Raw genomic sequence first — 25,183 nt, 5'->3', positions numbered from 1 at the left:
TTCCGCTCACGACTTCCGCGCTATCGCCGGGCACTTCAATTCTCTGCCGTGTCAAAGCCCCAGATGTCACGTTACCGTTTTGCAAACCGCTCCCCGTCAGATCTGTATCCTGCACACCCGTCCTCTGCCTCTGGGCCGGGCTGGGTCGTTCTCCCGCTCGAAGGACGGACGCCGGGTGCTGTTTCCTCGAGTGAGGGCCAGTGGCGGCCAGCGTCCGCGGAGCTCATTTCTCCAAAACGTCTTTATCTGACCTCTTTTGAAGTGCACTCCTTGCCGGATTCAGACTCCAGCTTGCCAGTTGCTTATTTCCAGGACTCCTTGTCCGCTGGCTTCGGGGGCTCCTGTTGAAAAGCCCGTGTGCCCTGGGGGCACGTCATCCGTCTCTGGCTTCAGCACTCCGTCACCACGTGTTCGGGTTCTGCTTCCTTCGTGCCTTTCCTCTCGGGCTTCGCGGCACGCCTTGATTTTGTAGCTGGCTATCCTCCCTCACTTTTAGAAGACCACCAGCTCTTGGGGCGCCTGGGTGGCTCAGTCGGTTGAGCGTCCGACTTCCACTCCGGTCATGATCTCATAGTTCATGGGTTCGAGCCCCGCGTCGGGCTCTGTGCTGACAGCGCGGACCTCCCTGCGGATCCTCTGTCCCCCGTCTCTCTCTGCCTGCCCCCCACCTGCGCACATGCTCTCTCTGTCTCTCAAAAATGAATAAATATTAAAAAAAAAAAAAAAAAAAAGATCGCCAGCTCTTTTCTCTTCAGACGTACTTTGTGCCACCAACCGAAGGGACTGGTACCTTGGGCTCTGTGGATGGAGGGAGGGTGGTGTCAGCACAGGGGTCTTCCCCGTGTGGTGAGACTTCCGGGGTTTGGAGACGCAGTGCTGTCTGACTTGCCCGGCGCACGTGTACAGCTTAAAGCGTAAACATTAAGGCCTCAAGGCCACCTGCCCCACACCCAGGCCCGATCACCCAGCTGTCTGTTCGAAATGTTCACTTGGCTCCTGGCAGGCAGCTTATCCCCTGACCACACCTGCTCCTCCTTTTTTTTTTTTTTTTAATTCTTTTAATGTCTATTTATTTTTGAGAGAGAGAAAACCAGAGAGAGTGGGGGAGGGGCAGAGAGAGAGGGAGACACAGAATCCGAAGCGGGCTCCCGGCTCCGAGCTGTGAGCACAGAGCCCATCGCGGAACTCGACCTCACCTCACCTCAGAGGCTGTGAGATCATGACCTGAGCCACCCGGGCGCCCCGCTGTGCCAAGCCGAAGCCCCAGGGAGTCGCCTTCCACTCTGCTCCTTCCTCCCGCGCCTGCATCCAATCCATCGGAGGTCCTAGCGCTCACCTTCCAAATGTGCCCCACGTCTGACCACCCGTGCCCACTGTGCGGCCATCGTAAGTCTGAGCCGTCAAGCGGCCGCCTGACCCGCGCATTAGGCTACTTCCCGGCCTCCGGGGCGATCCCCCGAAGCACGACCAAGACGACGGCTTACACCGGAGCCCCCGGACGGCGGGGCGCGCTTGCAGGAGGCGCCCCCGTACAGCCGACGAGCGGGAACCCCCGCACCGGCACCAGGGACGGACCCAGCCGGGAAGGGGCGGCGTGCGGGGATGCCCGGGGCTGGAGCCGGGCGGGGACCCCCACCGCGGCGGCCCGGCCCCCTAATCCCCGCCCGTTCGTCGGCCCCGCCCCCCCGCGCCCAGATCCCGAGGACCCACCCGGACCCGGCCCGGCGCCCCGGCCCCCGCCCCCAAGGTGGCGGTCACGTGGCGTGCGACCCGGAGGCGGAACCGGCCTGCGCTGTGCCGACCTCGGCTCCCGGAGCGCGGGGGACCTGCCGGGCCTAAGGGATCGTGCGCGCCTCTCCCCCCGGCCCCGCCGCGCTCGGCCATGCGGCCCCCGCGCTCCCGCGCCGCTCCGCTCGCGCTCCTGGTCGCGCTGCTGGCCGCGCCCCCGGCCCTGGCCGAGGCCCCGCACCTGGTGCTCGTGGACGCGGCCCGAGCGCTGCGGCCCCTGCGGCCCTTCTGGAGGAGCACCGGCTTTTGGTGAGCGCTCCGCGCGGGGAAACTGGGGCCCGAGAGGCCGCTGTCGCCTGCATCCCGCCGCGCGCCTCTCCCAGGCCCGGGACGCGCTCCCCGCCCGCGATCTCCCTGGACCCCTTGTTGCATCGGAGGGACTCGGGCTCCCGCGCCCACGGCCGCCTCCTCCTTCCTCGTGGAGCCGTCCTGCAGTCAGACCGGGGTTTCCTCTGTCGGCCTGAGCCACGCGGTGTTTGCGTGCGCCCCGGGCTTTTCTGAGCGGGTACCCCGTGTGGTGGAGGCCTGCGGACGCTCGCTGATTTTGCCCGGTGGCCGCTGGGGGGCAGGCCAGGCTGCAGGAGGGGCTGCGGCGCAGGCCCCTCCCAAGGGGGCAGCCCCAGTGGAGTCGGACACGCCTGTAGGGGGCCTATCAACCCCCATCCCCCTCTCCTGTCTGCCTATCTCCCCTCCCCCCGTGTCATTCTTATAACCAAGATCACCTGGCTGGTGGGACAAGGAACAGGGTATTGGGATGTGGTCCTCTCTCCTCGGGGAGCCCCCCATCTCCATAAACATGAGCCTCCGTGGCATTCCTGGCGTTAGGGGCCATTTTATTACATCAGGGACAGTAAGATTCATCGGCGGGCACTCCAGGGTCCAGCTGCTGGGGACTGGTGTCCCGGGGGAATCTGGGGCCCTGGATTTGTAGCTGCAGGGGCTGTTCTGGCGCCCCGCCCCTGGGGACTAATGGCCCATTCCCCCTTGCTCTGTCCCCAGTCCCCCACTGCCTCACAGCCAGGCTGACCAGTACGACCTCAGCTGGGACCAGCAGCTCAACATGGCCTACGTGGGCGCTGTCCCCCACGGCGGCATCGAGCAGGTCCGGACCCACTGGCTGCTGGAGCTCATCACGGCCAGGTGAGTGATGGGGGCAGCTGGGCAGAGCCCCCTTACTGGAGACGAAGACCAAGGCCGAGAGGAGGCAGCGTCCGGGAGGACGGCGTGGTGCAGTGTGGGCTGTGATGGGGGGCAGAGCGGAGAGGGTGTCCTGTTGCCCTGACACCTCCTGGCAAAACGTCCTCGGTGGAGGAGGCCGCGCGGGGCCGTGGGGGCTCCCGGGGCAGCCCCGAGTTTGGGCACAGCTGGCTTCCCACCGGACAGGACTCGGAGGCTCGGGGTCAGCTGGGTGTCCCGCTGCGCCAGCTTTGTGGCCGGAGCCAGCCCCGGAGAGCGTGCGCCCACGCACCTGGTACCACCAGGCTTTGCAGGAGCGCCGCCCGAGGGCTGAGCGGAACTTGGGTCGATCGCGCCCACCTTTGGCCTTGCAAAGCTCAGCCTGGCCGAGGCGTGAGATGTAAGGAGCACTTGGGTGTGTGTTTGAAGGGCTCCCAGAGACACAGACCCTCCCGGCTGTGGCCAGTGGGACTGGGGCCGGGCGGGCCAAGGGAGGCCTCGTGATTGCCTCGGGCCCTTGTTCGAACGAGACGGTGACAGCCAGCGTCAGACTGACCCTGCAGCACCGCGTACACACAGCACCAGGGCCCGGGGTGGCTGTGGTGGCTTGTTTCAAAGGCGTAGTTCCTGGATGTTCAAGTGTCCGAGTCCTTTGTGTGTTCCCTGGTTCTTCCAGAGCACAGCATCGGTCTCGGGGCGGCGGGGCGGGGGGGGGGGGGCAGGGGCGACTGTGCTCATTGATGTCAGTGACCGATGGCATGAGGCTGTCTGCCCAGGGCTCCCGGAAGGGCGGTCAGGCTGGCGTCGGGCACCGGCCGCGCTAGAGGGTGGAGTCGGTGGCCGTCTGCTCCCCGTGGCGGGCTCGGGCCGCCTGCACGGCGCTGTGCACGCTGTGGAACAGCTGCCCCTCCTCGGCCGCGTCCCCGGGTCGTCCCCGAGGAACCCGCCTCTCCTCAGGGTGTCCCTCACGGGGGGACTGCAGCAGGCCAGGAGCAGCGCGACGCCCAGGGCCCTGTAATCTCGGCGCAGGCCCCGCAGCGCGGCCACGCCGGCCGCGTCCAGGAACAGCAGCGGAGCGCAGTCGATGACCACCGCGTGGAAGCCGGCCGCCGGGGGCACCAGCCGCGCGGCCGTGCTGCTGGCCGGGCCCGGGTCCGTGCCCTCGACGGGGTCTCCCTCGCTGACCCTGGCCTCCGGGCCCCGCGCCTTCCTCGCGGTGGCCGCCGTCCCCGCATCCAGCCCCGTGAGTCTGTAGAGCGAGCGCAGGAAGAAGTCCTTGTTGGCGTAGTAGAGCGGCCCCGCGAAGCGGAACACGTGCACGCCCGGCTCAGGGACCAGGCCCTCGAACTCCGCGGCGTCCTCGTAGAAGCCCGAGTCCCCAATCTGAGCGAGCAGGGTGGCCCGTGGGCGTTGCGTGCGGCCAGCCAGGCTGAGCAGGGACAGGAGGACGCCCGCCAGCAGCCCCGCCTCGACGCTGACCAGCACACAGGTGGCCGCGGTGGCCACCCAGACCAGCGCATCGGCCGGGCTGAGCCGCCACAGCTGCGGGACGTCCCTCGCTTTGCGCAGGGCCCCGCGCAGGCTGACGATGATGACGCAGGCCAGCACGCTCCGCTGCAGGTCCCGGAACAGCGGCGCCAGCACCAGCAGCACCAGCAGCACCACGGCGGCGCTGACCACGCTGGACAGCTGCGTGTGGCAGCCGGTGGCCGTCTTCACCAGGCTCTTGGACAGGGCGGCGCTGGTGGCGAAGCAGTGGAAGAAGGCAGGCAGCACGTTACAGCAGCCCACGGCCAGCAGCTCCTGGTTGGCTCGCACGGAGTAGCCGTGGCTCCGGGCGAACATCTCCGCCAGGGACACGGAGAAGGCGGAGCTCACCAGCGCCAGGGGCACGGCGTCCAACACCACGCGCCGCATCAGCCCGGGGTCGGGCAGCCGGGGGGCCACGAACCCAGTGGGGATGTCGCCGGCCACGCTGGAGCCAAAGCGCTCGTGGAGCCGTCCGAAGTGGGACGCCAGCGTGGCCGCCACGATGACCAGCAGCTCCGTGGGCAGCGGCACCTTCAGGCGGTGGCGGCAGCGGTCCGACAGCTCCTTGGCGGCCAGCAGCACGGCCAGGCACGCGGCGCTGGTGAGCACGTCGCACAGGTTGGCCTGGCCGGCGCCGCGCAGCAGGCTCAGCCACGTGCTGACCACCATGCCCGGCCCCTGGTGCCGTGGGACCCTCACGCCCAGCAGGTGCTTCAGCTGGGAGGTCAGGATGGTCACCGAGGCCCCCATGGCAAAGCCGTCGAGCAGGGGCTGTGAGAGGTAGGTGGACACGAAGCCCAGCCGGAGGACGCCCATGAGGACCTGCGGACAGAGCGCGGTCAGGGCAGCGGGTGCCGCCGACGGGGCGGCCGCGGCACAGAGCCCCGCACCCCTTCTCGCCGCTGCCGCCGCTGCCGCCGCCGCTGCTGCTTTCCCGAACGGACTCTGTCTGGAGTCCCTTGCCCACGCGCGTGCACACACAGGCACGGCAGACACGGAGGTGCACGTGGGCCCTTACACGCCCGCTTCTGCTTCTCTCACACGTGCGGGCTCCAGGCGCTGGAAAGCCGCTCCCTGCTCCTGTCCTGCGGGTGGCACTGTCCCCTCTCCCCAGAGACCCGCGGCCCTTGGGAGGGTGTGAAATCAGGGCGGACGGGCCAGCCATCCCTGGACAGGGTCCCTGTTCCTGGGCACCCTCAGACCCTCGGGTGCCCCGTCCGGGCCGCCACCCCGTGCCCGCCTGCGCCTATGCCTGCCCCGCCCTTGCTGGCTAAACCCGCTGCCCTCTGAGGCCTTGACCCCGCACTGCCCTGGCCTTGGCCCTTCTGGGGGTGGCGAGCGAGTGAGGGGCCTGCTCTGAGCGGCTGAGCGGGCGGTCCGGACCTGCGCCCGGGCTCTGCAGAACCCCAGCGCGGTCAGCCCCTCACCTGGTAAATCCCAGCCACCAGCGTGAGGGCGGTGGCGACGCGGATGGCGTAGCAGTCCTGCCCGCAGTCCCGTGGCCCGAGCACCAGTGTGGCCGAGGCGTTGAGGGTGGTGCCGTTGTCCCCGGACCCCGGGCCGTCCCGGGCAGGGTCAAAGCCAGCCAGCAGCAGCTCGCGTTCCACCACCTGGCCCACCATGAGGCAGAGCAGGCTGAAGATTCCCATGGACACGTGGCGCGAGGTGCCCATGAGAAAGTAGATGAGGTTCGCGAAGAAGGACGTGTACAGACTGTAGATGGGCTGCAGCCCTGCCAGGAGCGAGTAGGCGATGGCCTGCGGCACCAGGATGATGCCGATGACCAGCCCGGACATGACGTCGCCCGCCAGGGCCTCCCGCGGGCGGTAGCGGCGCAGCCAGCGTGTGGCGGGGAGCAGGTCCTGCGCCAGCGCCCAGGCCCCGCGCGTGCTGCAGGCGCAGCCCCGCCACAGCCTGGCTTTAAGCATCTCGCGCAGGCCCGGGGGCACTGGGGGCCGCCGGCGGACCAGCACCAGCCCCCCGCCCTGCTGCGCGCGGTCGGGGGACACGTCCATCCTGGGAAGACCTGAAACAGAGGTGGGCATCCCTGCTGGGGTCAGCGGGCAGCACAGAGACCCAGACTCCCGGGTGGCCAGACCCAGCTCCGCTGCTCCCGGCCCACCTCCCCGTGCCCACGTCCACGCCAGAGGCCCCCCCTGTCCGCCACCCAAGCCGCCGGGGTCCCTCCGGCGGCCCTCCCGTCACCGCTGCACCATGGGCCCTGGGGCTTAGAGGAAGAGCGCCTCCTGGTGCCCCCTGTTGAACCTTGAAGATGGGGAGACCCCAGATCTTTGCTCCCGGAGGGGCTGCTCACACAGCAGCACTCGCTCTACCCCCCGGTCCTCGTGGCAGAATTCCCGGGACGCGCTTTGGGAGGCTGATCTTAGACGAGGCCAGCTGGGAGGGAAGTGGGGGTGGCTGGCGTCTGTCACCTGCCCCGTCACCTGGGACTGTGGGACACACTCCTGGGTTGGGTCTCAGACCACACAGGGGCACCATGGAGCGCAAGTCTGGGACTGTCCCTTGTGTCCCAAGGGCACCTCACCTGCTGGGGCCCGGCCCCGTCCTTGACTTCTCACTCACTGGCCCAGGACACGCGGCCCGCAGTTTCGCTGGGGTGTGGAGGACGGCCTGGCAGGCACAGCCCCCCCGTGAGCACTAGGGGGACGTCATGAGTTGTGTTTCCTTCCTGTGGAGACCTCACCACACAAGGGTCCCCCCAAGCCCCCCAGGGTCTGGGTGTGTGGCATGAGGACTGTTGAAATGGCATCTGCCTTGTGCCTGAGGGGCCGGAAAGGAAACCCGAGAATCGTCCTGCCCCTCCCCTTCACCCAGGGAGCTGGCTTCTGCTATGGCTTTGAGGGCTCCACGGCCCTGCGGCGGGGCCCCGGGATGATTCTTACCTGGGGAGCCCCTCACAGGCTGGGTGGGCGGGAGGGTAGCGAGGCCCCTGGCTTGTCAGCGCTCCAAGGCCCGACTCTGCCGGCCGCCTGCACGTCCAGAGCTCTCTGGCTTGTTAGCCGTGGGGACGTGTGGACGGCGGGTTCTGACACAGAGCCGGAGCCAGGAGCCAGGCCGCGGCAGGTCTGGCGCCCACCGCGGGCAGCGCTTTGTGGTTACCACGTGACTGCTTAGCCAAACTGGGTTTGCGGTTCAATTATTTACCCCAAAGATTGCTGAGTCATGGGTTTCCCCCAGATGAGCGTTACCTGAGTGGCTAACCCAGGGAGTTGTGCTGTAATCCCAGCTCACAAGTAAGTGGGAGCGTGTGCACCTCTGGTAAGCTCCCATCCCCCCACGGGGCTCCAGGTACGGGGCAGCGTGGGTGAGGGCAGCAAAGAGCTGGTGCAGGGCGCGTGGGTCCTGGGGTCCTTTGGGGGGGCGGGAGGCGCACGAGCCCGGCCAGCCCTGGGATGTGAGCCTGCAGCTCTGGGGCCCGTTGCCGTGGTCGCACGACTGACCAAGGGTGGGCAAGGATGAGAGGGGTACCCAGGTCGGGGCTGGTCGCCTCATCCCATCCCCGGACATCCTCCCTATTCTGCCATGAGACGGTTCTGTCTGCTCTGGAGCCCGGGCCAAGTGTACCTGAGCCAGCCGGGCACCAGGCAGCCGTGTCCCAGCCTCTGTTCTGTGGCCTCGTGTGGAAAGCAGGCGCGGGGCTGTCGCTGAGTATGTGTGTGCACATGCGCGTGGACTGCTGTGGGCGGGGCGGGGGGGGTGCCGCCAGGCATCGGGACACACTGCCAGCCAGGTTTGCCCTTCTTGCCGTGGGGTGCGGGTCCAACCCCCAGTGACTGGCAGGTGCCCGGCCTTGCCGCGTCTCCGGTCTCTCTGAGGCAGGTGAGGTCTGCCTGGGAGAGCTGGAGTGAAGGCGATCCTTTTAAATGATTACTCTCATGCCCCACAAAGGGTGGACAGCTGTTTTTAACACGATTCTGAGTCTCAGGTTCCCCACCTTTACACCCAGTGAAGGGGAGCCCCCCCCTCCCGGCATGCTGAAGGGCTACGTGGGAAGGGCCCATCCCAGGGGGCGTTCCCGTCTACCCGGGACAGAGCTGAGGGTCTTCCCTCCACCTTCCCCCCCAGAGTCCAGCCCAGGACCCGCTTGGCCCTGGTGGGGAGCTGTTTGCCCAGACCAGAAGCCGTGTTTTGGGCTGGGGGGACAAGCTAGAGCAGTTCCGGGCTTCGGACCCCTCCCTGGGGCAGATGAGGTTCACCCTCAGGGTGCAGAGAGGAGGGTAGCTATTGAGGGGGTCATATAAACTTTATCTCCTGTCCCAGCTACTGGCAAGGGGGCAGAGAGAGAATTCCTTGGGTGGCCTGCCAGGCGGGAGCCTCATCGCCCTTGGGGGTCTCCCTAGATGGGGTACAGAGCACAGGCTGTGTGACACAGAGGACTCGGGCGCAGAGCGGCAGAGGCCAGGGCAGATACGCATGTGTGCATGCTGGGGTGGGGGGTGGGGACCTAATGTAGGAAGGAGCCCGTTCCTCTGTCTTAGGAAGGGGGGGCAGGGGTCTCTGGAGGTTCTGGGGTGAGATTCGTGGCAGGTGGAGATATTTCAGGGAGGGGCTCCTTTGGCCCATCAGAGTCCCTGTCCAGTCAGATGCAGCATGGAGGCTGGCCTTGGGCTGGCCTTGGTGGCAGGGATCGGACCTCATAACCCTGCAGCCCCTGCCCAGGCTGCCTGCCTAAATCAGGCGAGGAGATAACAGTGAGGTCACATGTGACCTTTGAGAGAATTTCAGGACACCACCCCCAACCCTGCCCCCACCGCGTCCCTCTGCCTGTTTTCTTTGTGCATGGAGGCCGGCGACCTTAACCTGGGGTCTGGAGGGGCACAGAGGGACCTGTGGTTCTGGGCCCCTGCCTGCCAGAGGGGCTGCTGACGCCCACACTGGCGCTAAGGTGGGCGCCGGGAGGGAGCTGCAGACCTCACTGGGACGGGGGCCGTGGGGTCCAGTACAGATCGGCAGGAACCTCCCTCGGGGGACCGCTGCCCAGCTCTGTGCCACATGGTTGTTTCCTTAATATTTGCCCGTAAATCACCGCTTCAAGTGATCAAACACACTCCTTTGGAAAGGAAACATTGCATCCTGACCCTAAGTGCGAAGAGGCGGGGCCGACCACCTCCGGGGCCCTGGAGACCGGACGCGAGCTTCTCCCTAAAGACACGCCTACCGCGAGCCCCGAGGTTCTAGGTGGCAAGGTGGAGAGTAAGCGGCCTCTGCCGCGCTGGCCGGGAGCCTGACACCCCCCTACCCCCATCCCCGACCGAGGCTGCAGGTGCGCCGGGGGATCCGCGCTGCATCTCCGCCTCCGAGCCGCCCGGGGCCCGCCGTGCGCTTCGCTCCCCTCCCCTCCTGTCCGTCTGCGCCGGGAGCGCGCGCCCCCGCCGCCGAGCACGCGCGGCCGCGGCCCCGCGCTCACGCGCTCGTGCCCCCTCCGCCCCCCCCCACCCCCCCCCCCCCCCCCCCCCCCCCCCCCCCCCCCCCCCCCGCGCACTCACCGGCCCCGGCACAGCTCTGCCTCCGGCGCACGCGCTCAGGCCCTGCCGCGGGGGCCCCCGGAGCCGCCGCCCGCCGCCGCGTGCGTGAATGAGGCCTTTGTGCCGCCGCCGCAGCCCCGGCCCCCGTGCCCACGTTCGGACCCTTGCGGGGGGCCGCGGAGTGGAGGCCGGGCCCTCGGAGAGCCGCGCCTCGCTGCAGGGGGAGTGCTGGGGTGGGCTGCGCGCTTCACCTCGCTGCTCAGCCCCCTCCCTAAATTCGGTTTCTCAAACCTCTCTGTGAACGGGGCCGGGCAGAGGGAGACCAAGGTGCGGACGGCGGGGCCTAAGGACCGTTCCCCGGGGTTCGTTGGCCAGGGGTCGCCTCTGAGGTCGGGTCTTCTGGCCCCTGGGGCAGGTGTATTAGCCCCCAGATTATCCTTGGCTGCCGAGGCTGGCTGGAGAAGGGGACACTCATATCTACTCAGGGTGACAGGCTACGGATGCCTCTGCCGCTGGGGCTCCCCCCGGGGTACCACCCCCCACCCCCCCCAGCCCAGGACACCAAGTGCAGGAGCATTGATCTGAGCCCCGCGGTGCCCCCTACCCCAGTGTAAGCTCAGCAGGCCGGGATTACCGCTGCTAGGGTGTGCAGAGAAAGCCCCGAGCCCCTGCGTATGCCTTCACTTTCCACCGGGTCACCCCACCACCCGTGGCCCACGCCCCCTCCCCCACAGCAGTGGGACTTTGGAACGGTCTGCTGTGTGCATTTAATTTTTACCCAACTGCTTGTTAGTTTTCTTTGCTACCGGCTGTGACCTTTGGATGCGGGAGAAACGGGTGAGGGAGGTGATCCCCGCTGCCCAAAAGCTCGTCCTGCTGAGCCCCTGGTGGGAAGACGCACCCCTACACAGAGGGGCCAGCCGGCAAGGGGAGGCAGGGTGCGGGGCCCAGGACGGGCAGGGGGCACTTGTGCGTGGTTGGCTGGACTGGGTCCCTCAGGTGGGCTTCGGAAGCCAGACCCGGGCTCGGCCTTGACCTCGTATGAAGTGAGGGGTGGGGGAGGGAAGGACGTTGTGGGGGGGGGGGGGGGGCGTTGACTCATCCATGTCCTCGCTGTGTCCGGGAAGACGACGCTGGGCCGGCCAGGCTGGGGCGTGGGATGGGAGGTTGACAGATGAAAAGCTGTCGAGGGCCGGATCGCGTCGTGACCCCCCCCCCCCCCCCCCCCCCCCCCCCCACCTGGCCGGACTTCCGACCGCGCAGGACATGCCCGGCGGCCACAAGAGGGCGCAGTGCAGGCCCTCCTGACATTTGGCACCTCCCTCCCGCAGATGGAGCCACAGAGCAGGCGCGTTCTCACACCTGAGCCCCTGCCACCCACCTGCCTGTGCTCCTCACTGGGCAGCACCCCTCCCCCGCCCAGGCCCACCCCAGGCTCAGCGCTCGCTGCTGCGCTGCCCCACCCCCACTGCGCCTGAGCGAAAGGCCGCCGGCTTCCAATGCCAGCTCCACCCCCGGATGTCCGCCTCCGTGTGGGCTCACCCCTGCCTGCCTCTGCCACCTGCACCCCTGCCCACCTAGCTGCTCAAGCGAAGTCCGAAGCGTTGTGTAAGATGTCCCCTGTTCATCAGCAGACGTCCCTCTGCCCCGGAAATCTGCCGTAGGTCCTTCCCGCTGCCTCTGTGGCCGCCACCCAGTCCTGGCCCTACACCTCTGCCTGGGGCCCTTTCAAAGCCGAGGTAGAACTACGGGGACAGTGAAAGGGTCATCGATTGTCAGGGGGAGGCGGGGAGGGTGAACCGCTGGAGCCCGGGGCATTTTTAGGGCAGCGAGGCAGCTCCGCGTGGCGCCAGGGTGGTGGGCGCCTGCCATCGTGCGCTCGTCCAGACCCACGGGACGCGCACCACCAAGGGTGGCCCTGCCGTGGACTCGGGGTGATGACGACGCATCAGCTGCAGCAGGTGCGCCGCCTGGTGGGGAGGAGGATCGCGGGGGAGGCTGTGGGGGGGGGGGGCAGGGGGGCGTGGGACATCCCCGTGCCTCCCTCACGTTTGCTGTGAGCCTAGATCTCTTAAGGGGCTCCTGGGTGGCTCAGTAGGTTAAGCGTCCGACTTCGCTCGGGTCATGATCTCGTGGTTCCTGAATTCGAGCCCCGCGTCGCGCTCTGTGCTGACAGTTCAGAGCCTGGAGCCTGCTTTGGATTCTGTGTCTGCCCCTCCCCTGCTCAAACTCTGTCTCTCTCAAAACTGAATAAACATTAAAAAAAAATTTATTAAAAACTGCTCTTAAAAAAAAAAGTCTTAAAGTCGTGGCAGTGCTCCACTTGGACCTCTGAAAGGGGCCCCATTTCCTTGTGAGTCAGTCCCGTCCTCACCATGGGCACAAGGCCTCCAGTGACCTGTCACAGCCCACACCCTGTTCTGCCCCAGGCACACTTGATGCTTTCTGCTGCTTGACAACCACAACTTTATTCCTACCCCAAGACCTTTGCACGTGCTGCCTATCTGTTCCCCGAGGCATTCTTGCTGGCCTGCCTCATTGCTTGGTTGTTACTTCAGAGAGGCCCTCCCTGCCTGACCCTTGGCTCCCTGTCACTTCTCCCTCGTGGCACATCTGATGTGTCCTTAAAGATTCAAATAGTTGCCTGATGATTTCTGTCCCCTGTCAGAATGTGAACCCGGAGGAAATTGGGCCCCGGTCTGGGGTGGGTGTGGGGGGGTGGGGGAGGCCGCCCTTCCCCCTTTTCTGACTGCCCATGTTGCCTCTCGGAGTGTGGGAGAGGGGAGAGGAGTACTGTCGAGACACCTCTGGAGCCCTGACCTCCAGGTGATGCAAGACACAGGCATGGCACCCACCAGGTCCTACCAGGCTCTTCTGCCATGGCTCCCCAGTCCACGGCCAGCTGTCTTCGGTGTGCCTTGTCCTCCCCTACTCCGTCCCATTGTATCTTTTCCAAAAGACCTGCCTGCCTCGTGCCATGCCTGAGCCCAAAGGCTTGGGCATGGGGTTCAGGCACAGGCACACCAGTTCATACTAGGCTGTCAATGACTGGTAGGCTTCCGTCGTTGGCGTTTTCCAAAGACAGGGACCCTTGAGGAGTCTGGATCTGAGCCCTGTGTGGCACCTTGCAGGCTCCCTGCCTGCATGCACGTGGCCTCAGTTCCAGCCTGGGGCCCACTTCTCTCTGCACTGACATCGAGTGTCCTTGTATAGGGGGTCAGTGGAGCAAGGCCTGAGCTACAACTTCACCCATCTGGATGGGTTCCTGGATCTTCTCCGAGAGAACCAGCTCCTCCCAGGTGAGCAGCCAGCCCCACCGTCTGTCTGCCAGTCCTGCCCCCTCCCCACCACCCGGCTCCTCTGCGTCCGCACTGGTGAGGCACCAGGGAGGCTGGCCTCTGTGCCGGCACGGTGGAGCCCAGGCTGGGTGGAGCACGGGTGCCGTGTGGCAGGCGGGCGGCAGGACAGCCACCTTCTTGTGTCGCAGGCTTTGAGCTGATGGGCAGCCCCTCCAAACGCTTCACCGACTTCGAGGACAAGCAGCAGGTGTTTGAGTGGAAGGAGCTGGTCTCCCTCCTGGCCAGGAGATACGTTGGTGGGCAGGGCACAGGCCTTAGCGGGAAAGGGGGGGTGCTCCTGGGGAGGCTCCTCCCGCATCACCCGGCCACCTTGTTGGCCTCTGTCACGAACCCTGGGCCAGGGCCCCCGGATGGGGACAGCAGGCCAGGCAGGGTGCAGTGGGCCCGCGTGGAATGAGATGTCGTCAGCACCTCCCAGCCTCCGACCGTGGGCCCGTCTCCCTGGGAGTTGGGATAGGCTTGGCCTCGCCCCTGCGGGGCACGTGTGCCAGTGGGGACGCTCTGCAGACAGGTACGGACTCTCCCACGTTTCCAAGTGGAACTTCGAGACGTGGAACGAGCCAGACCACCACGACTTTGACAACGTGTCCATGACGTTGCAAGGTGGGGGGCACCTCCTGGGGTCCTGTGGGCTGAGAAGGGGCGGGAGCGTCACCTCAGGCGCTGGCGCGTGGATTCCGAGGTCCCTCTCCCACCCAGGCTTCCTGAACTACTACGACGCCTGCTCCGAAGGCCTGCGAGCCGTCAGCCCCGCTCTGCGCCTGGGGGGCCCTGGGGACTCCTTCCACCCCTGGCCGCGCTCCCCGCTGTGCTGGGGCCTCCTGGGCCACTGTCACAACGGCACCAACTTCTTCACGGGAGAGTTGGGCGTGCGGCTGGACTACATCTCCCTCCACAAGAAGGTGCAAGCGCTGGGCCCCCGCCCCTCCCCCGGCCGGGCACCCCCCGCCAGCCAGCCGCGGCCCTACCGGGGCTTAAGCGGCAGTCACGTGAGCTGGCCCCAGAGGTCCTGAACCCCGCCTCCCTAGGGCGCGGGCAGTTCCATCCACATCCTGGAGCAGGAGCAGGCGGCCGTGCAACAGATCCGGCGGCTCTTCCCCAAGTTCGCCGACACCCCCATTTACAACGACGAAGCTGACCCGCTAGTGGGCTGGTCCCTGCCGCAGCCCTGGAGGGCCGACGTGACCTACGCGGCCCTGGTGGTGAAGGTAGGCCCGTCCAAGGACCTCCCCCCAGGGCGGCGTTCCTTCCTGGGAGGGCGGGTTCGGGGGGTGGGGGGGCGGCCTGGGACATCCCGACCCCCTGGACCCCCGCAGGTCATCGCGCAGCACCAGAACCTGCTGGTGGCCAACGCCAGCTCCCCCGTGCGCTACGCGCTCCTGAGCAACGACAACGCCTTCCTGAGTTACCACCCGCACCCCTTCACGCAGCGCACGCTCACGGCGCGCTTCCAGGTCAACAACACCCGCCCGCCGCACGTGCAGCTGCTGCGCAAGCCGGTGCTCACCGCCATGGCGCTGCTGGCCCTGCTGGGTAACCCCCGCCCCGCCTTCCCCGCGCCCACGGGGCTGCCGGTGCACCCGGGCCGGGGCTCGGTTAGGCGGGGGGTCGTTCCAGGCCCTAGGGGTGACCGTGCCCTACCGGGGGTGGGGGCGGCTCTTGCCCCAAGCGGTCCAGCTCCCCCGCCCCAGCGCTCTGGGCCGCAGCGGCTGTGGCGGGCGGGGCGCCTCCCGGTGGGGGACCCCTAGTGGGGGGGTGGGGGGGGGAGGCTGAGTGGCGGGAAGCGAGGCCCCGGGAGGGCAGAGGGGCTGCGACTGCCGCCTAGCGACAGCCCCGCTCCCCGCCCCCTAGACGGCGAGCAGCTCTGGGCCGAGGTGTGGCAGGGCGGGACGCTGCTGGACGGCAACCACACGGTGGGCGTCCTGGCCAGCGCGCACCGCCCGGCCGGCCCCGCTGACGCCTGGCGCGCCACGGTGCTGGTCTACGCGAGCGACGACACGCGCACCCACCCCAACCGCAGCGTCGCCTTGACCCTGCGCCTGCACGGGGTGCCCCCGGGGCCGGGTGAGCTGGGGTCCCGGGGAAGGGGTGGCTCTGGAGGGGGCGGGCCCGGCGAGGCGTGGCCCCAGCGTCTGGCTCCGCAGGCCTCGTCTACGTCACGCTCTACCTGGACAACCGGTTCTGCAGCCCTCACGGCGAGTGGCAGCGCCTCGGCCGGCCGGTCTTCCCCTCAGCAGAGGAGTTCCGGCACATGCGCGCAGCCGAGGTCCGAGGGCAGGGTGGGAACGGGGCGGGGAGGCTCCCAAGGTCCCAAGGCCCCGAGTACCAGTCCCTGCCCCTAGGACCCGGTGGCCGCGGCGCCGCGCCCCTTCCCTGCCAGCGGCCGCCTGACGCTTCGCCCGGAGCTCCGACTGCCCTCACTCCTGCTGGTGCACGTGTGCGCACGCCCAGAGAAGCCGCCGGGCCAGGCAAGTGGCGGCCCCCGCCCCCACTGCCCGGGTCCCTCCAGCCCCCCAACCCCACCCCCCAGTCACCACACCTCTCTCCCTGCAGGTGACCCAGCTCCGGGCTCTGCCCCTGACCAGCGGGCAGGTGCTCTTGGTCTGGTCAGATGAGCATGTGGTCTCCAAGTGCGTGAGTGGTTTCATTCCCGGTACCCCTAATCGCCGTTCTGTTCATCCTCCCCCTGCCCTCCACTCTGGTCCCCGGAGGCTGCAGTGCCCACGTGGTCACTCAGCTGTGGTCCTCCAAGCCCTCTGCCCCTCACACCCTGGCCACCGCTGTTCGCACAACCACACAAATGGCCCAAGACGCCACACCTGTTGATGGGGGAGCAGGGTACCCACAGGGGACATTTACAGGTGGCAGTCGGGCTCCTGTCCCTTCTCTTCATCGAGCTGGCCCGTCATCGTTGCAGGAAGAGTACAGGGACCCGGGAGGAGTCAGAAAAGGGGCTGTAGGCAATAGGGCTGTAACTCTACCGTGTCTACACTCGCCCCACCTGGACGCCAGCCCCGGTCCTGACTGACCTTCCCAGGTGCCTGTGGACGTATGAGGTCCAGTTCTCTGCAGGTGGCGAGGGGTACGCTCCCGTCAGCAGGAAGCCGTCGACCTTTAACCTCTTTGTGTTCAGCCCAGGTATGTTCACCCATCGCCCCGGCCTCGGCACGGTGTTCCCTGGGGTGGGGTCCAGGGCTTCGTAAAGGCCAGGATTAGGGGACTCCAGGAACCTGGGGCGGGTTCAAGGAGGCACCCGCTCGAGAACACGCATGTTTGTTTGCCTCAGACACAGCTGTCACATCTGGCTCCTACCGGGTTCGAGCGGTGGACTACTGGGCCCGACCAGGCCCCTTCTCGAACCCTGTGCAGTACGTGGAGGTCCCTGCCCCGTGAGGGCTGCCGCTGCCCAGTGACTGTGAGCTGGAGCTGACCGGTGACCCCGGGCGGCCAGGAGCTGAGGCGGGCCGGACCACCGCCGGCCGTCACTTGGCTCTGTTCACCTTGTCCTGTGACTTGCTCGCCTCCTTAAAGTGCCTTTCCGCTCATCAGTCTTGGGGTTGGCCTTTGTGGATGGGCGTGCAGCCAAGTCGGGGCCTGGCTCCAGCAAGGCCTTCCCCGCCTCCCCCCCCCCCGCCCCCCACCTTCCAGAGTACTTTCCCCCACCGCGGGAGCCAGGATGGGGAGCACGCTGAGCACAGGGGGACCGAGGTCCGGCTGCCATTAGGACAGCTGCCCTGCCTGCCTGGGGTCTCTGGCATCACTGCTGGGTGTGGTGGCCCCATTGCTGTCCCCGGCCCGTTCTGCAGAACAGGGGCTGAGGCTGTGCTTGGAGGGGTCCTGCCTGGGTCAGGTTGGAGCCCAGGAGGGGACCCCCTTCCTGAGCCCGGACAGGCTGTCCCCTGTACCCCCAGGTGGGAGGTCGGTGGCGGGGGGGGGGGGGGGGGGCTTCCAAGCTATCTGGCCCAAACCGTGGCCAGCGGCCGAAAGGGTCTGCAGCGCCACCTGTAGGCTGCGCCTGCCGGCATGATCATCCCAGTTCTATACCCGAGCCCAGAAGGAAACAGCACGCTGAGACCAGGATGACCCGGGACCGTTTGCAGGGGTGTGGCGTGGGCAGGGAAGCTGCACAGGTTGTACAGGACCCCGGGACCCCTTTCCACACCCATACCCCGCCCCAGGCAGATGGAGCGGGTGGGGGCACCCTTACCGGTCCAGAGACAGAAAGGTGTGGAGAGGCCACCTGGCGAGGAGCAGAGACCTTCAGCCCGGGGTCGCAGCCAGCCGGGGAGGGGGCCCTGTGAGCAGGAGTGCGGGTGTGGTGGCTCTGATCTCCCTTCCTCTGCTGCCCTCCGGGGCTACGTTGGGCTCAGGATGGGGGGCTCAGGACGGGGGGAGGCCTGAAGGGCAGAGGAAGACCAGAGCTACTCAGCCCCTCTGGCTCTCCAAAACCTGCCGGTCCCCTGTCCACGCGCAAAACCCAAGAGCCACCAGGTCCCCCCAACTGCCCGATCGCGGGAAGTCAACGTGACTGTCCATCCCTCTGAACCCCAAAGTCCTTACCTGTTCCTCTCGCCCCACGTGGGTGCCTCAGTGCCTGGGGGGCCCGGTCCGTGTGTCTCTGTGGGGCACCATTACCCACTGACTGCTATTGTCACCCAAGGCGCAGTCCCCGGGTTCTAGGCATGGTCTTCCCGTCCTTTCATGAAACCTGTTTCAGCCAGCTCAGTGGTCACGACAGAGCGTGACAAAGTCCCGCATGGCTCCAACTGCAGAAACGCGTTCTCTCCCAGCCCCAGAGGCCAGTCTGACATCAAGGTGTGGGCAGGGTTGCTTCCTTTGAGGCCTCTTTCCTGGGCTCGTGCACAGCTGCCTCCTTCCTGCACGTGTCTGTGTCCTTGTGTTCCCTGCCTGGAAGGATACAAGTCACGTGGATTGACCTCATCGCAGTCTCCGCTGTAAAGGCCCCACCTGCAGATAGAATTCTGTTCTGAGACCCTGGGGTTAGACCTTCAACATAAGAATTTGTGGGGGATAGTGGGGCCTGGGTGGCTCAGTCGGTGGAGCGTCCGACTTCGACTCAGGTCACGATCTCGCAGTTCGTGGGTTCCAGCCCCGCGTCGGGCTCTGTGCTGACAGCTCGGGGCCTGGAGCCTGCTTCGGATGCTGTGTCTCCCTCTCTGCCCCTCCTCCACCCGTGCTTGCGCGCGTTCTCTCCCTCCCTCTCTCTCTGTCTCTCAAAAATAAACAAACAGTAAAGGGGAAAAAAGTGGGGGGGGGGGCATACGGTTCAACTCCCAATGAGCACCTACCCCATTTTCCCCTGGTGGTTGGCACCCATCCCCCACTAGTAAAACAGTGTCTTCTCTACCTGCTGGTTCAGTGGTCTGAGGACCCGATGGAGCCCCTGGGCTCCCGGCCTACAGGAGGAGGACTGAGTCGCCCGGTGGGCCAGGCCCTTCCTTGGATGCCAGGACCTTCAAGCTGGAAGAGCGGAGATTCCCTGGGCGGTGAGGCTGCCCCTGCCCCCCCGGCCCTGGGTTCTGGCTTTTGGTGGAACGGCAGCACACGAGCAGAGTTTGCACCTCAGCCCTGAGCTCCTAGCTCAAGCCGGAGGTCGGAGGAGTCCCTCCTTCGGAGGTGGCTGTGGCTCCGGGGTAGTCAGGACGGCACCGCCGTACCCTCTGCCGGTCGTGGTGTCCCCACCGTGACTGCGGCTTCCGTGTTGTTAGGCTGCCACCAGGTTGCCGCCGCATCCCCGTTCTCCGACCCGCTGACGGGTAGCTTTGGTCCTTGCGGATTTGTGGTTGGGCTTCCCGAGAGCTGGGGAGTCCTCGTGACTGGCCCACACGCAGTCTCTCTGCCTGGGCTCGGGGGAATAGCACTGGGGTGGCAGGGAGGCCTGAGTCCCAGGTGCAGGGACACCCCCAGATCCAGGCAGGTGTGTCCGTGGGACACAACACCCTCCCTCCGTGCTTCTCCCCGGACCTCGTCCTCAAGTTTCCCGTCTTGGGCTCCAGGAGTCTGGCCAGCCGCCCGCCCCCCTGGACGATACCTTGTGCGAAGCTGGGCCGGGCCCGGTGCGTGGGCTGGGTTCGGCCCGCTGAGGCACCGTACGTGTGTGCCTTTGCCCACAGCCGTGTCTGCACATTCTTGTATCCCAACAGCCAGCAGGAACCTCCCCCCCGCCCCCCTCCCCGGTAAAGCCCCGGGTGGGCTGAGAGCAAGGGGGGCCGGCACTTCCTGTCTGTTCCACTGAGTTGCAGCTGTTCCTGGGCCAGTCCCTACTAGTGTCCCTTTGGGACGGAACACTGCATGCACTTGGTCCTCAGGGGGCACTTGGGTCACTCGGCCACTGGGGAGATAGGGCCAGACTTCGGCCCCAGCTCAGGGCCGCTTTTCAAGGGGATGATTAATTTTTTTCAATGTTTATTTTTGAGAGACGGAGTGAGTTGGGGAGGGGCCGAGAGAGAGGGAGACACAGACTCCGAGGCAGGCTCCAGGCCCCGAGCGGTCAGCACAGAGCCCGACACGGGGCTGGAACCCACAAACCGCGAGATCATGACCCGAGCCGAAGGCGGACGCTCCACCGGCTGAGCCCGCCAGGCGCCCCCTCGAGTGCATAACTGATTTTGATCAGGAGGAAGTAGCCTTGCCCTAGGGCGCCAGGAGTCTGGGCTGGAGGGCTTTCTCCTGTGGGCACCTGCCACCGGCAATGTGGGCCTGACAGGCCGTCCACCCAAGTGGCGAGTGGCCTGTGTCCCGCCTGGATGAGCTGCAGGGACTTCTCTTGCCGACGCTGCCCGATGCCCAGGAAAGCGGCTAGAGAAGAGTGCGTGTGCTGGTGCATGCCGCACCCCAGGTCTAGAGTGTCACCGAGCACTGGGCCTCGCAGAAGCAGGTGCTGTCGGGCGCGGCGAATTACCTGACTTCAGACAGGACGTGCCGGCATCTCCTAGACCATCGGATCCCAAAGGTTTTCCTGGAAGCTCCTGGCCTTTCCCACCCTGTGGTCACCACGGGTCTTACCAGGGCATGCAGGGTACTTGCCCGAGTTCAGCCGGCCAGCCGGCCGGCCGGGCAATGTCCTCGAGAAAACCAAGATCCCTGAAGGGCCAGACTAAGACGGGGGCGGTGCCATCAAGGGGCACCGTGGGAACGTGCTGGCCTCTGCGTTGTGCGAAAACTGGCTGTTCCGATTTCCTTCTTCGCTGAGGATAGAAAAAGCATATGCAGGTTAGCCGTGGATCAGGTGACGGAACCGCATGTGGTTTTCTCCGGTGCACGTACTCTCAGCTACGATCGGCCTCGCCACAGGATACGTGGTGGTCACCTGTCCCGGCAGCATCCGGCAAGCTGTGTGAACGCAGAAGGGATCCGCCCCCGGCAGCTCCCAAGGGTCTGACCCCAGAACCGATCTCTGCGGCTGTCGCACAGCTGTGCTGGTCTGGGCTGGGCAGGGAGGGGCCGACCTGGGGGCTTCCGCAATGGCCGGGCCACTGGTTACATAGAAAACGCCCCCTCCCTACGTTCCGGGGACTCCAGAAGGCCCTGAAGGCAGAGTCTGCAGAGCCCTCGGGCTCACGGACTCGGCCAGTGCCACCTCTACTGCCCCCCCCCCCCCCCCGCCACCACTGTAATGGCTTTCAGGTGATGGTATTGGCATCGTCTCAGGGCCATTATCCAGTAACCCCCAGAGGTCTGAGAGCAGTCACAGTGCCCCGTATGCACTTGGGGACACGTGCCAGCAACTGTGTTATGAGCTCTTCCTTTAGGGGACCCGACCTGCCCCTCCATCAAGGGCTCTGGAGCGTCACTGCGACTGGTCGTGTCTGAGAACGGCCCGCCAGACACCATCTGCCTGCAGATGCCCCGAGCAGGTGCTTTGGAAGCTGCCGTCTGCTTTGTCTCTTGGCGCCCTGCACGTAACCGGTCGCTTCTTGTTTGCAGAAGACGCCTGCGGTCCGCCACTTCAGAGACACCCACGTATGGGCCGCCCGGGGCCCCTCAGGACTTGATCCGACTCACTGGCCTGTCTCGGGCACAGCCAGGACCGCACAGCCAGGACCGCAGGTCCCGAGGCGGGTGGCGCTGTAGTTGCCGGTGGGCAGCCAGCCTCCTCCACTCCAGGCGCTCGGGCCGGCTCTGCACACCCGGTCCCCGTGGCCGCACCGTCACGCACCTGTGTGCCGATCGAGATACGCTGCCATGAAGCTTCTCGGGCTCCTGTCAGGGCAGCCGCGGAGACCCGGGCTTCCTCGCCCCGTGGTGGAGGGGGGGGGGGGCGTGTTAGGGTCGCACCTCCTCGTTCTGGAGGTGGAGGGATGACCGGGCACGGATGTGACGGGCGAGGGCTTGATGGCCCTGGGCTAGAGGACCGAGCGGCCTTGGCCCCGTGTCCTTCTCAAGTCTCGGGTGTCCTTCCTGGGGGACAGTTTGCAAGCAGTTTACACGTTGTAAACGCTGCTCCTCAGCAAGCGGGGACCTCCGCGAGTCCAGCCTTGCGCCACCCAGTGGCCACAGAGACCCGGCCCCACGTGGCCCCGCTCAGTTTCCCTTCTTCCCTTTCTGCTTCCACCTGCGCTGTGCCCGGGGAGCCCGAGTGCCCGTGACGCCACTTCCCAGCCACAAGGTCAACCCCCAACTCCTCAGAGCTGAGCCGCCTCGTGCCAGGAGCCCGTGTGGAAGGTCCGTGTCCCGGGGCCACTGCCAGTGCTGATGGCCCCGTGGGTCAGGGCCCCGGCAGGGAGGACATGCGCACTCCGGCTTCGACGCAGGGACCGGCTGCAGAGGCGGGTCGGGAAGCAGAAAGCCCGAGGGAGCCCCAGGCAGGGGTGTTACCCTTCCAGGTGCGAGGGAGGAAGAGAGGGGTGCCCCGCAGGCCCGAGGCCTCTAACCTTGCCCTTGGACTCCTCCCAGCTTGTGCATAGACCAAACCAGGCATGACTTGGAGTCCAGCACAGGGAGGGGCCGGCAGTGGGCCTGCTGGGGGAGGGGAGGGGGGGGCCCGTTAAGGGCCGCAGGAGGGGTGGCGCGGCTACAGAGGAGGGCCACCCTGAGCCTGGTGCCCTCGCCCACAGCCCAAAGAGGGCGCTGGGGCAGCTTGGGCGGTGGGAGGGTGTGGGTGGAACCTGGCCCCTGGCGTGATGGGACGGCACGGATGCACACCCCTCCCAGGCTGGGTGAGTGCGGGGTGTGGCTGCCGGGGTTCATGCGAGCCACTGTCCGGCCCAGCACCGAGACGTTACCATCTGCCATGCCCACTGGGGCGCGGCCCAGGCACCCTGACACCAGGCCAGAAGTCTCCCCGACACCCTTCTGGTCGAGGGTCTCCACCTGGGTTGGCAGAGGAGAAGGCCTCTGCAAGCGGCCCCTCCCCGCCCGAGCCAAGTTGGGCTGTGGGTGCCCAACTCAGCAGCCAGAGGTGGCCAGAGCCCCGTCGCCCACCGGCCACACAGGGGCCCCGGGCGGGCTGGCACGATGGCCGTCCCTCCAGGGGACGTCGTGTGTGGTAGGCGGGAGGGGGCCGTGAATGCCAGCACCGTCCCCAGCTCCTGCCTCCCACTCCAGACCACGGCCCTTGGGGAGAGCTACGGAGAAGGCTGAGAAGGAACACCCCGGGCCAATGACAGTGTGAGCTGGGCTTCGCCACCGGGGAGGCTTGTCCACCGGTCGGCCCTGCTCAGGATGGCCTGGCCTGCCCAGGCCGGGGGCAGGGGCGGGGGATCCCCTCAGGGACCGGGGGTGCACATACGCAGGGGCCTGAGGCTGGTTCTCGGCAGGAGTGTTGGTCAGCCCCAGGAGTTCTCGCCCCGTCCTGGGAGAGCCCGCCGTGAAGCAGGACTGGTGTCACACACCCACACCCGGTGACCCTTCTGTGGGGACAGCCAACCCCGGGAAGGGGCTCCCAGGTCAAGGCTTAGACCAGGGGCTGCTCCTCCGAGCTCACCTCTCAGAGGGATGTGCGCGGGGCCGTCCCCTGTACGCTGTCTGTGGCTGAGAGTCACAGGTAGCACCCCCAGTGTCCCTCGAAGAGGAAGGAGTAAGTGGGTCCCGGTCTGGCCAAACAGTGGTTCCAGAACAGATGCAGGAAGGAGGCCAGCCCTGTGCTCTGTTGAGGGAAAGCTCCAGTGAGGTTCTCAAGTTGAGAGAGCAGTGACAGGAGGAAAAGCGTAACCAAAGAGGCTGTGCGTGTGTTAAGACGTCTAAAACGATTTACATCCCCGAGTCGGGCATTCATGTACTCACTCAACAAACACTGATGCGGCATCCGTGCGCTGCAGGCCTGTCCCCTCAGCCGTGTCCTGACCCGACCGCTCCGTGGAGGGCTCTCCTCTGTCCTTCCAGCACATCAACCTGGGTTGTCTTTGAAAACAACGCCTTTGCTGAAGCACAACGGAACCAATAATGTGCACTATTGAACGTGTACAATTGGATACGTTTTGGCCCATTTACATCCAAGACCACAGTCCAGACAGCATCGTCGATCACCCCCAGACGTCCCCACGCCTCCCCCGTCCCCGGATCCTGCCCTGTCCCTGCAGAGCCACTGGCTGTTCTAGAATGTTACACAGATGCCATCATGCAACGTGCACTCTTTACTTTTAACGTTCCTTTCCCTTGAGACACCTGTTTCATTCTACTGTTGACTAGGTCCCGTCCTATGGGTGTGGGGCAGTCCGGTGCCCACTCACTTGGGGGACATCTGTGTGGTTTCCGGTTTGGGGCTATCACATCCGTGCACCAGTCTTCGTACGGACACGCGCCCTCTTCTCTGTCGGGTAAACACCTGGGAGTAGAATGACCAGATCATAAGACTAGACGTGACGTGTGCTCACCTCTGAAAACGCTTGCCAAACTGTTTTCCAAAGTGGTCGTGTCACCCGTGTGGGGAGCTCTGGTCAGCGCACGCCTACGTTGATCTTGCGTCTCGGAAAGTGCGCTAATGTCAGTTCTAGGGGCTTTTTTCTTGCAGATTACATAGAATTTTCTACATAGATGATCATGTCATTTACAAATCAAGGCCATTTTACTTATTTCTTTCCAATCCGTACTGGCTCGAACCTCCAGGTACAACGTACAATAGCAGAGTGGAAAGAGCAAACCCACCGCCTTGTTCCGATTTTAGAGCGAGCTTTAGCGTTAGTCTTTAATAATTAAGCGTGATGTCAACAGTAATGTTTCTTCAGACTGGAGAAGCCTTTTCCAGGGTTAGTTTGCTGAGAGTTTTTTTCCATCGGGAACAGGTATTAGATTCTGTCCATTGCCGTTTCTGTATCTATCGGGATAATCTTACGGCTTTTCTTTCAGTTAATATGGTAAATTACACTAACGGATTTTCAAATGTTAATTTGCATCCCTGGGCTCAACCCCACCTGATCACCATATGTTATCCCTTTTCATACTTGCTGGTTTCATGGAATGAGTTGGGAGGTGTTTCCTTTTCTTCCCTTTTCTGGTAGCATTTTTGTAAAATGGGTTTTGTTTCCTCCCCAAATGTTTGTTTGTTTTTCTTTTTGTTTGTTCGTTTCTTTGTTTGTTTTTAGGAATCTCTACACCCAATGTGGGGCTCGAACTCACCACCCTGAGATCAGGAGTCACACGCTCCACTGACTGAGGCAGCAAGGCTCCCCCTTCCCTAAATGTTTTGTAGAATTTCTCAGTGAAGTCCTCTGGGTGTGATGTTTTCTTCGTGGGAAGGTTTTTAACTATAAGTTCAAATTATTTGATAGATATATTCAGGCTCCCTATCTCTTGTAGAATGAGCTCTGGCAGTTTTTAATATTCAGTGAATTTTTCCATTTCATCTAATGTGTCGAATTTGTTGGTGTGAAGTTATTAATAATA

The 25,183-nt window shown here is 65.3% G+C and overlaps 2 protein-coding genes and 2 long non-coding RNA genes across 7 annotated transcripts; 1 reads left to right on the top strand and 3 right to left on the bottom strand.

Annotated features, from left to right (window-relative positions):
- Positions 1–1,764: 1,764 nt before the first annotated feature.
- On the top strand, positions 1,765–16,887 carry IDUA (alpha-L-iduronidase). Of its 2 annotated transcripts, none has more exons than XM_045474881.1 (14): positions 1,765–2,037; positions 2,788–2,928; positions 13,194–13,279; positions 13,468–13,575; positions 13,847–13,942; positions 14,039–14,241; positions 14,368–14,547; positions 14,656–14,872; positions 15,191–15,403; positions 15,484–15,605; positions 15,682–15,807; positions 15,893–15,969; positions 16,377–16,477; positions 16,626–16,887. In XM_045474881.1, the coding sequence occupies exons 1-14, from the start codon at positions 1,883–1,885 to the stop codon at positions 16,730–16,732; spliced, it is 1,932 nt and encodes a 643-aa protein (XP_045330837.1). In that variant the 5' UTR covers positions 1,765–1,882; the 3' UTR covers positions 16,733–16,887. The 2 variants fall into 2 exon arrangements, with proteins under 2 accessions (XP_045330837.1, XP_045330838.1); XM_045474882.1 differs by having other exon boundaries at positions 1,774–2,037; positions 14,770–14,872.
- On the bottom strand, positions 2,596–9,789 carry SLC26A1 (solute carrier family 26 member 1). 3 transcript variants are annotated; one of them, XM_045474869.1, is made up of 4 exons: positions 7,398–9,789; positions 5,922–6,520; positions 5,513–5,620; positions 2,596–5,316 (listed from the first exon to the last, which is right to left on the bottom strand). In XM_045474869.1, the coding sequence occupies exons 2-4, from the start codon at positions 6,507–6,509 to the stop codon at positions 3,577–3,579; spliced, it is 2,436 nt and encodes an 811-aa protein (XP_045330825.1). In that variant the 5' UTR covers positions 6,510–6,520; positions 7,398–9,789; the 3' UTR covers positions 2,596–3,576. The 3 variants fall into 3 exon arrangements, with proteins under 3 accessions (XP_045330825.1, XP_045330824.1, XP_045330823.1); XM_045474868.1 differs by having other exon boundaries at positions 7,040–7,405; XM_045474867.1 differs by having other exon boundaries at positions 5,922–7,405.
- LOC123596318 lies at positions 10,729–11,656 on the bottom strand. The gene is made up of 2 exons (XR_006711661.1): positions 11,558–11,656; positions 10,729–11,127 (listed from the first exon to the last, which is right to left on the bottom strand). It is a non-coding gene; the product is annotated as an uncharacterized LOC123596318 (long non-coding RNA).
- On the bottom strand, positions 13,868–18,242 carry LOC123596316. Its single transcript, XR_006711658.1, has 3 exons — positions 17,900–18,242; positions 17,547–17,736; positions 13,868–13,971 (listed from the first exon to the last, which is right to left on the bottom strand). It is a non-coding gene; the product is annotated as an uncharacterized LOC123596316 (long non-coding RNA).
- Positions 18,243–25,183: the final 6,941 nt, after the last annotated feature.

The sequence above is a fragment of the Leopardus geoffroyi genome, chromosome B1 (assembly GCF_018350155.1).
Source record: "Leopardus geoffroyi isolate Oge1 chromosome B1, O.geoffroyi_Oge1_pat1.0, whole genome shotgun sequence".
Taxonomy (NCBI): domain Eukaryota; kingdom Metazoa; phylum Chordata; class Mammalia; order Carnivora; family Felidae; genus Leopardus; species Leopardus geoffroyi.
This window is presented reverse-complemented; position numbering and strand designations above follow the sequence as displayed.

Excerpts from the sequence above, each read along its gene's own strand:
- IDUA (XM_045474881.1), top strand. The coding sequence starts at position 1,883 with ATGCGGCCCCCGCGCTCCCGCGCCGCTCCGCTCGCGCTCCTGGTCGCG. Across the intron at positions 15,404-15,483 it reads CGGGGTGCCCCCGGGGCCGG|GCCTCGTCTACGTCACGCTC; the intron begins GTGAGCTGGGGT and ends CTGGCTCCGCAG. Across the intron at positions 15,808-15,892 it reads CAGAGAAGCCGCCGGGCCAG|GTGACCCAGCTCCGGGCTCT; the intron begins GCAAGTGGCGGC and ends CTCTCCCTGCAG.
- SLC26A1 (XM_045474867.1), bottom strand. The coding sequence starts at position 6,539 with ATGCCCACCTCTGTTTCAGGTCTTCCCAGGATGGACGTGTCCCCCGAC. Across the intron at positions 5,621-5,921 it reads TGGTGGCTGGGATTTACCAG|GGCCGCGGGTCTCTGGGGAG; the intron begins GTGAGGGGCTGA and ends CACCCTCCCAAG. Across the intron at positions 5,317-5,512 it reads AGAGAAGCAGAAGCGGGCGT|GTCCTCATGGGCGTCCTCCG; the intron begins GTAAGGGCCCAC and ends CTCTGTCCGCAG.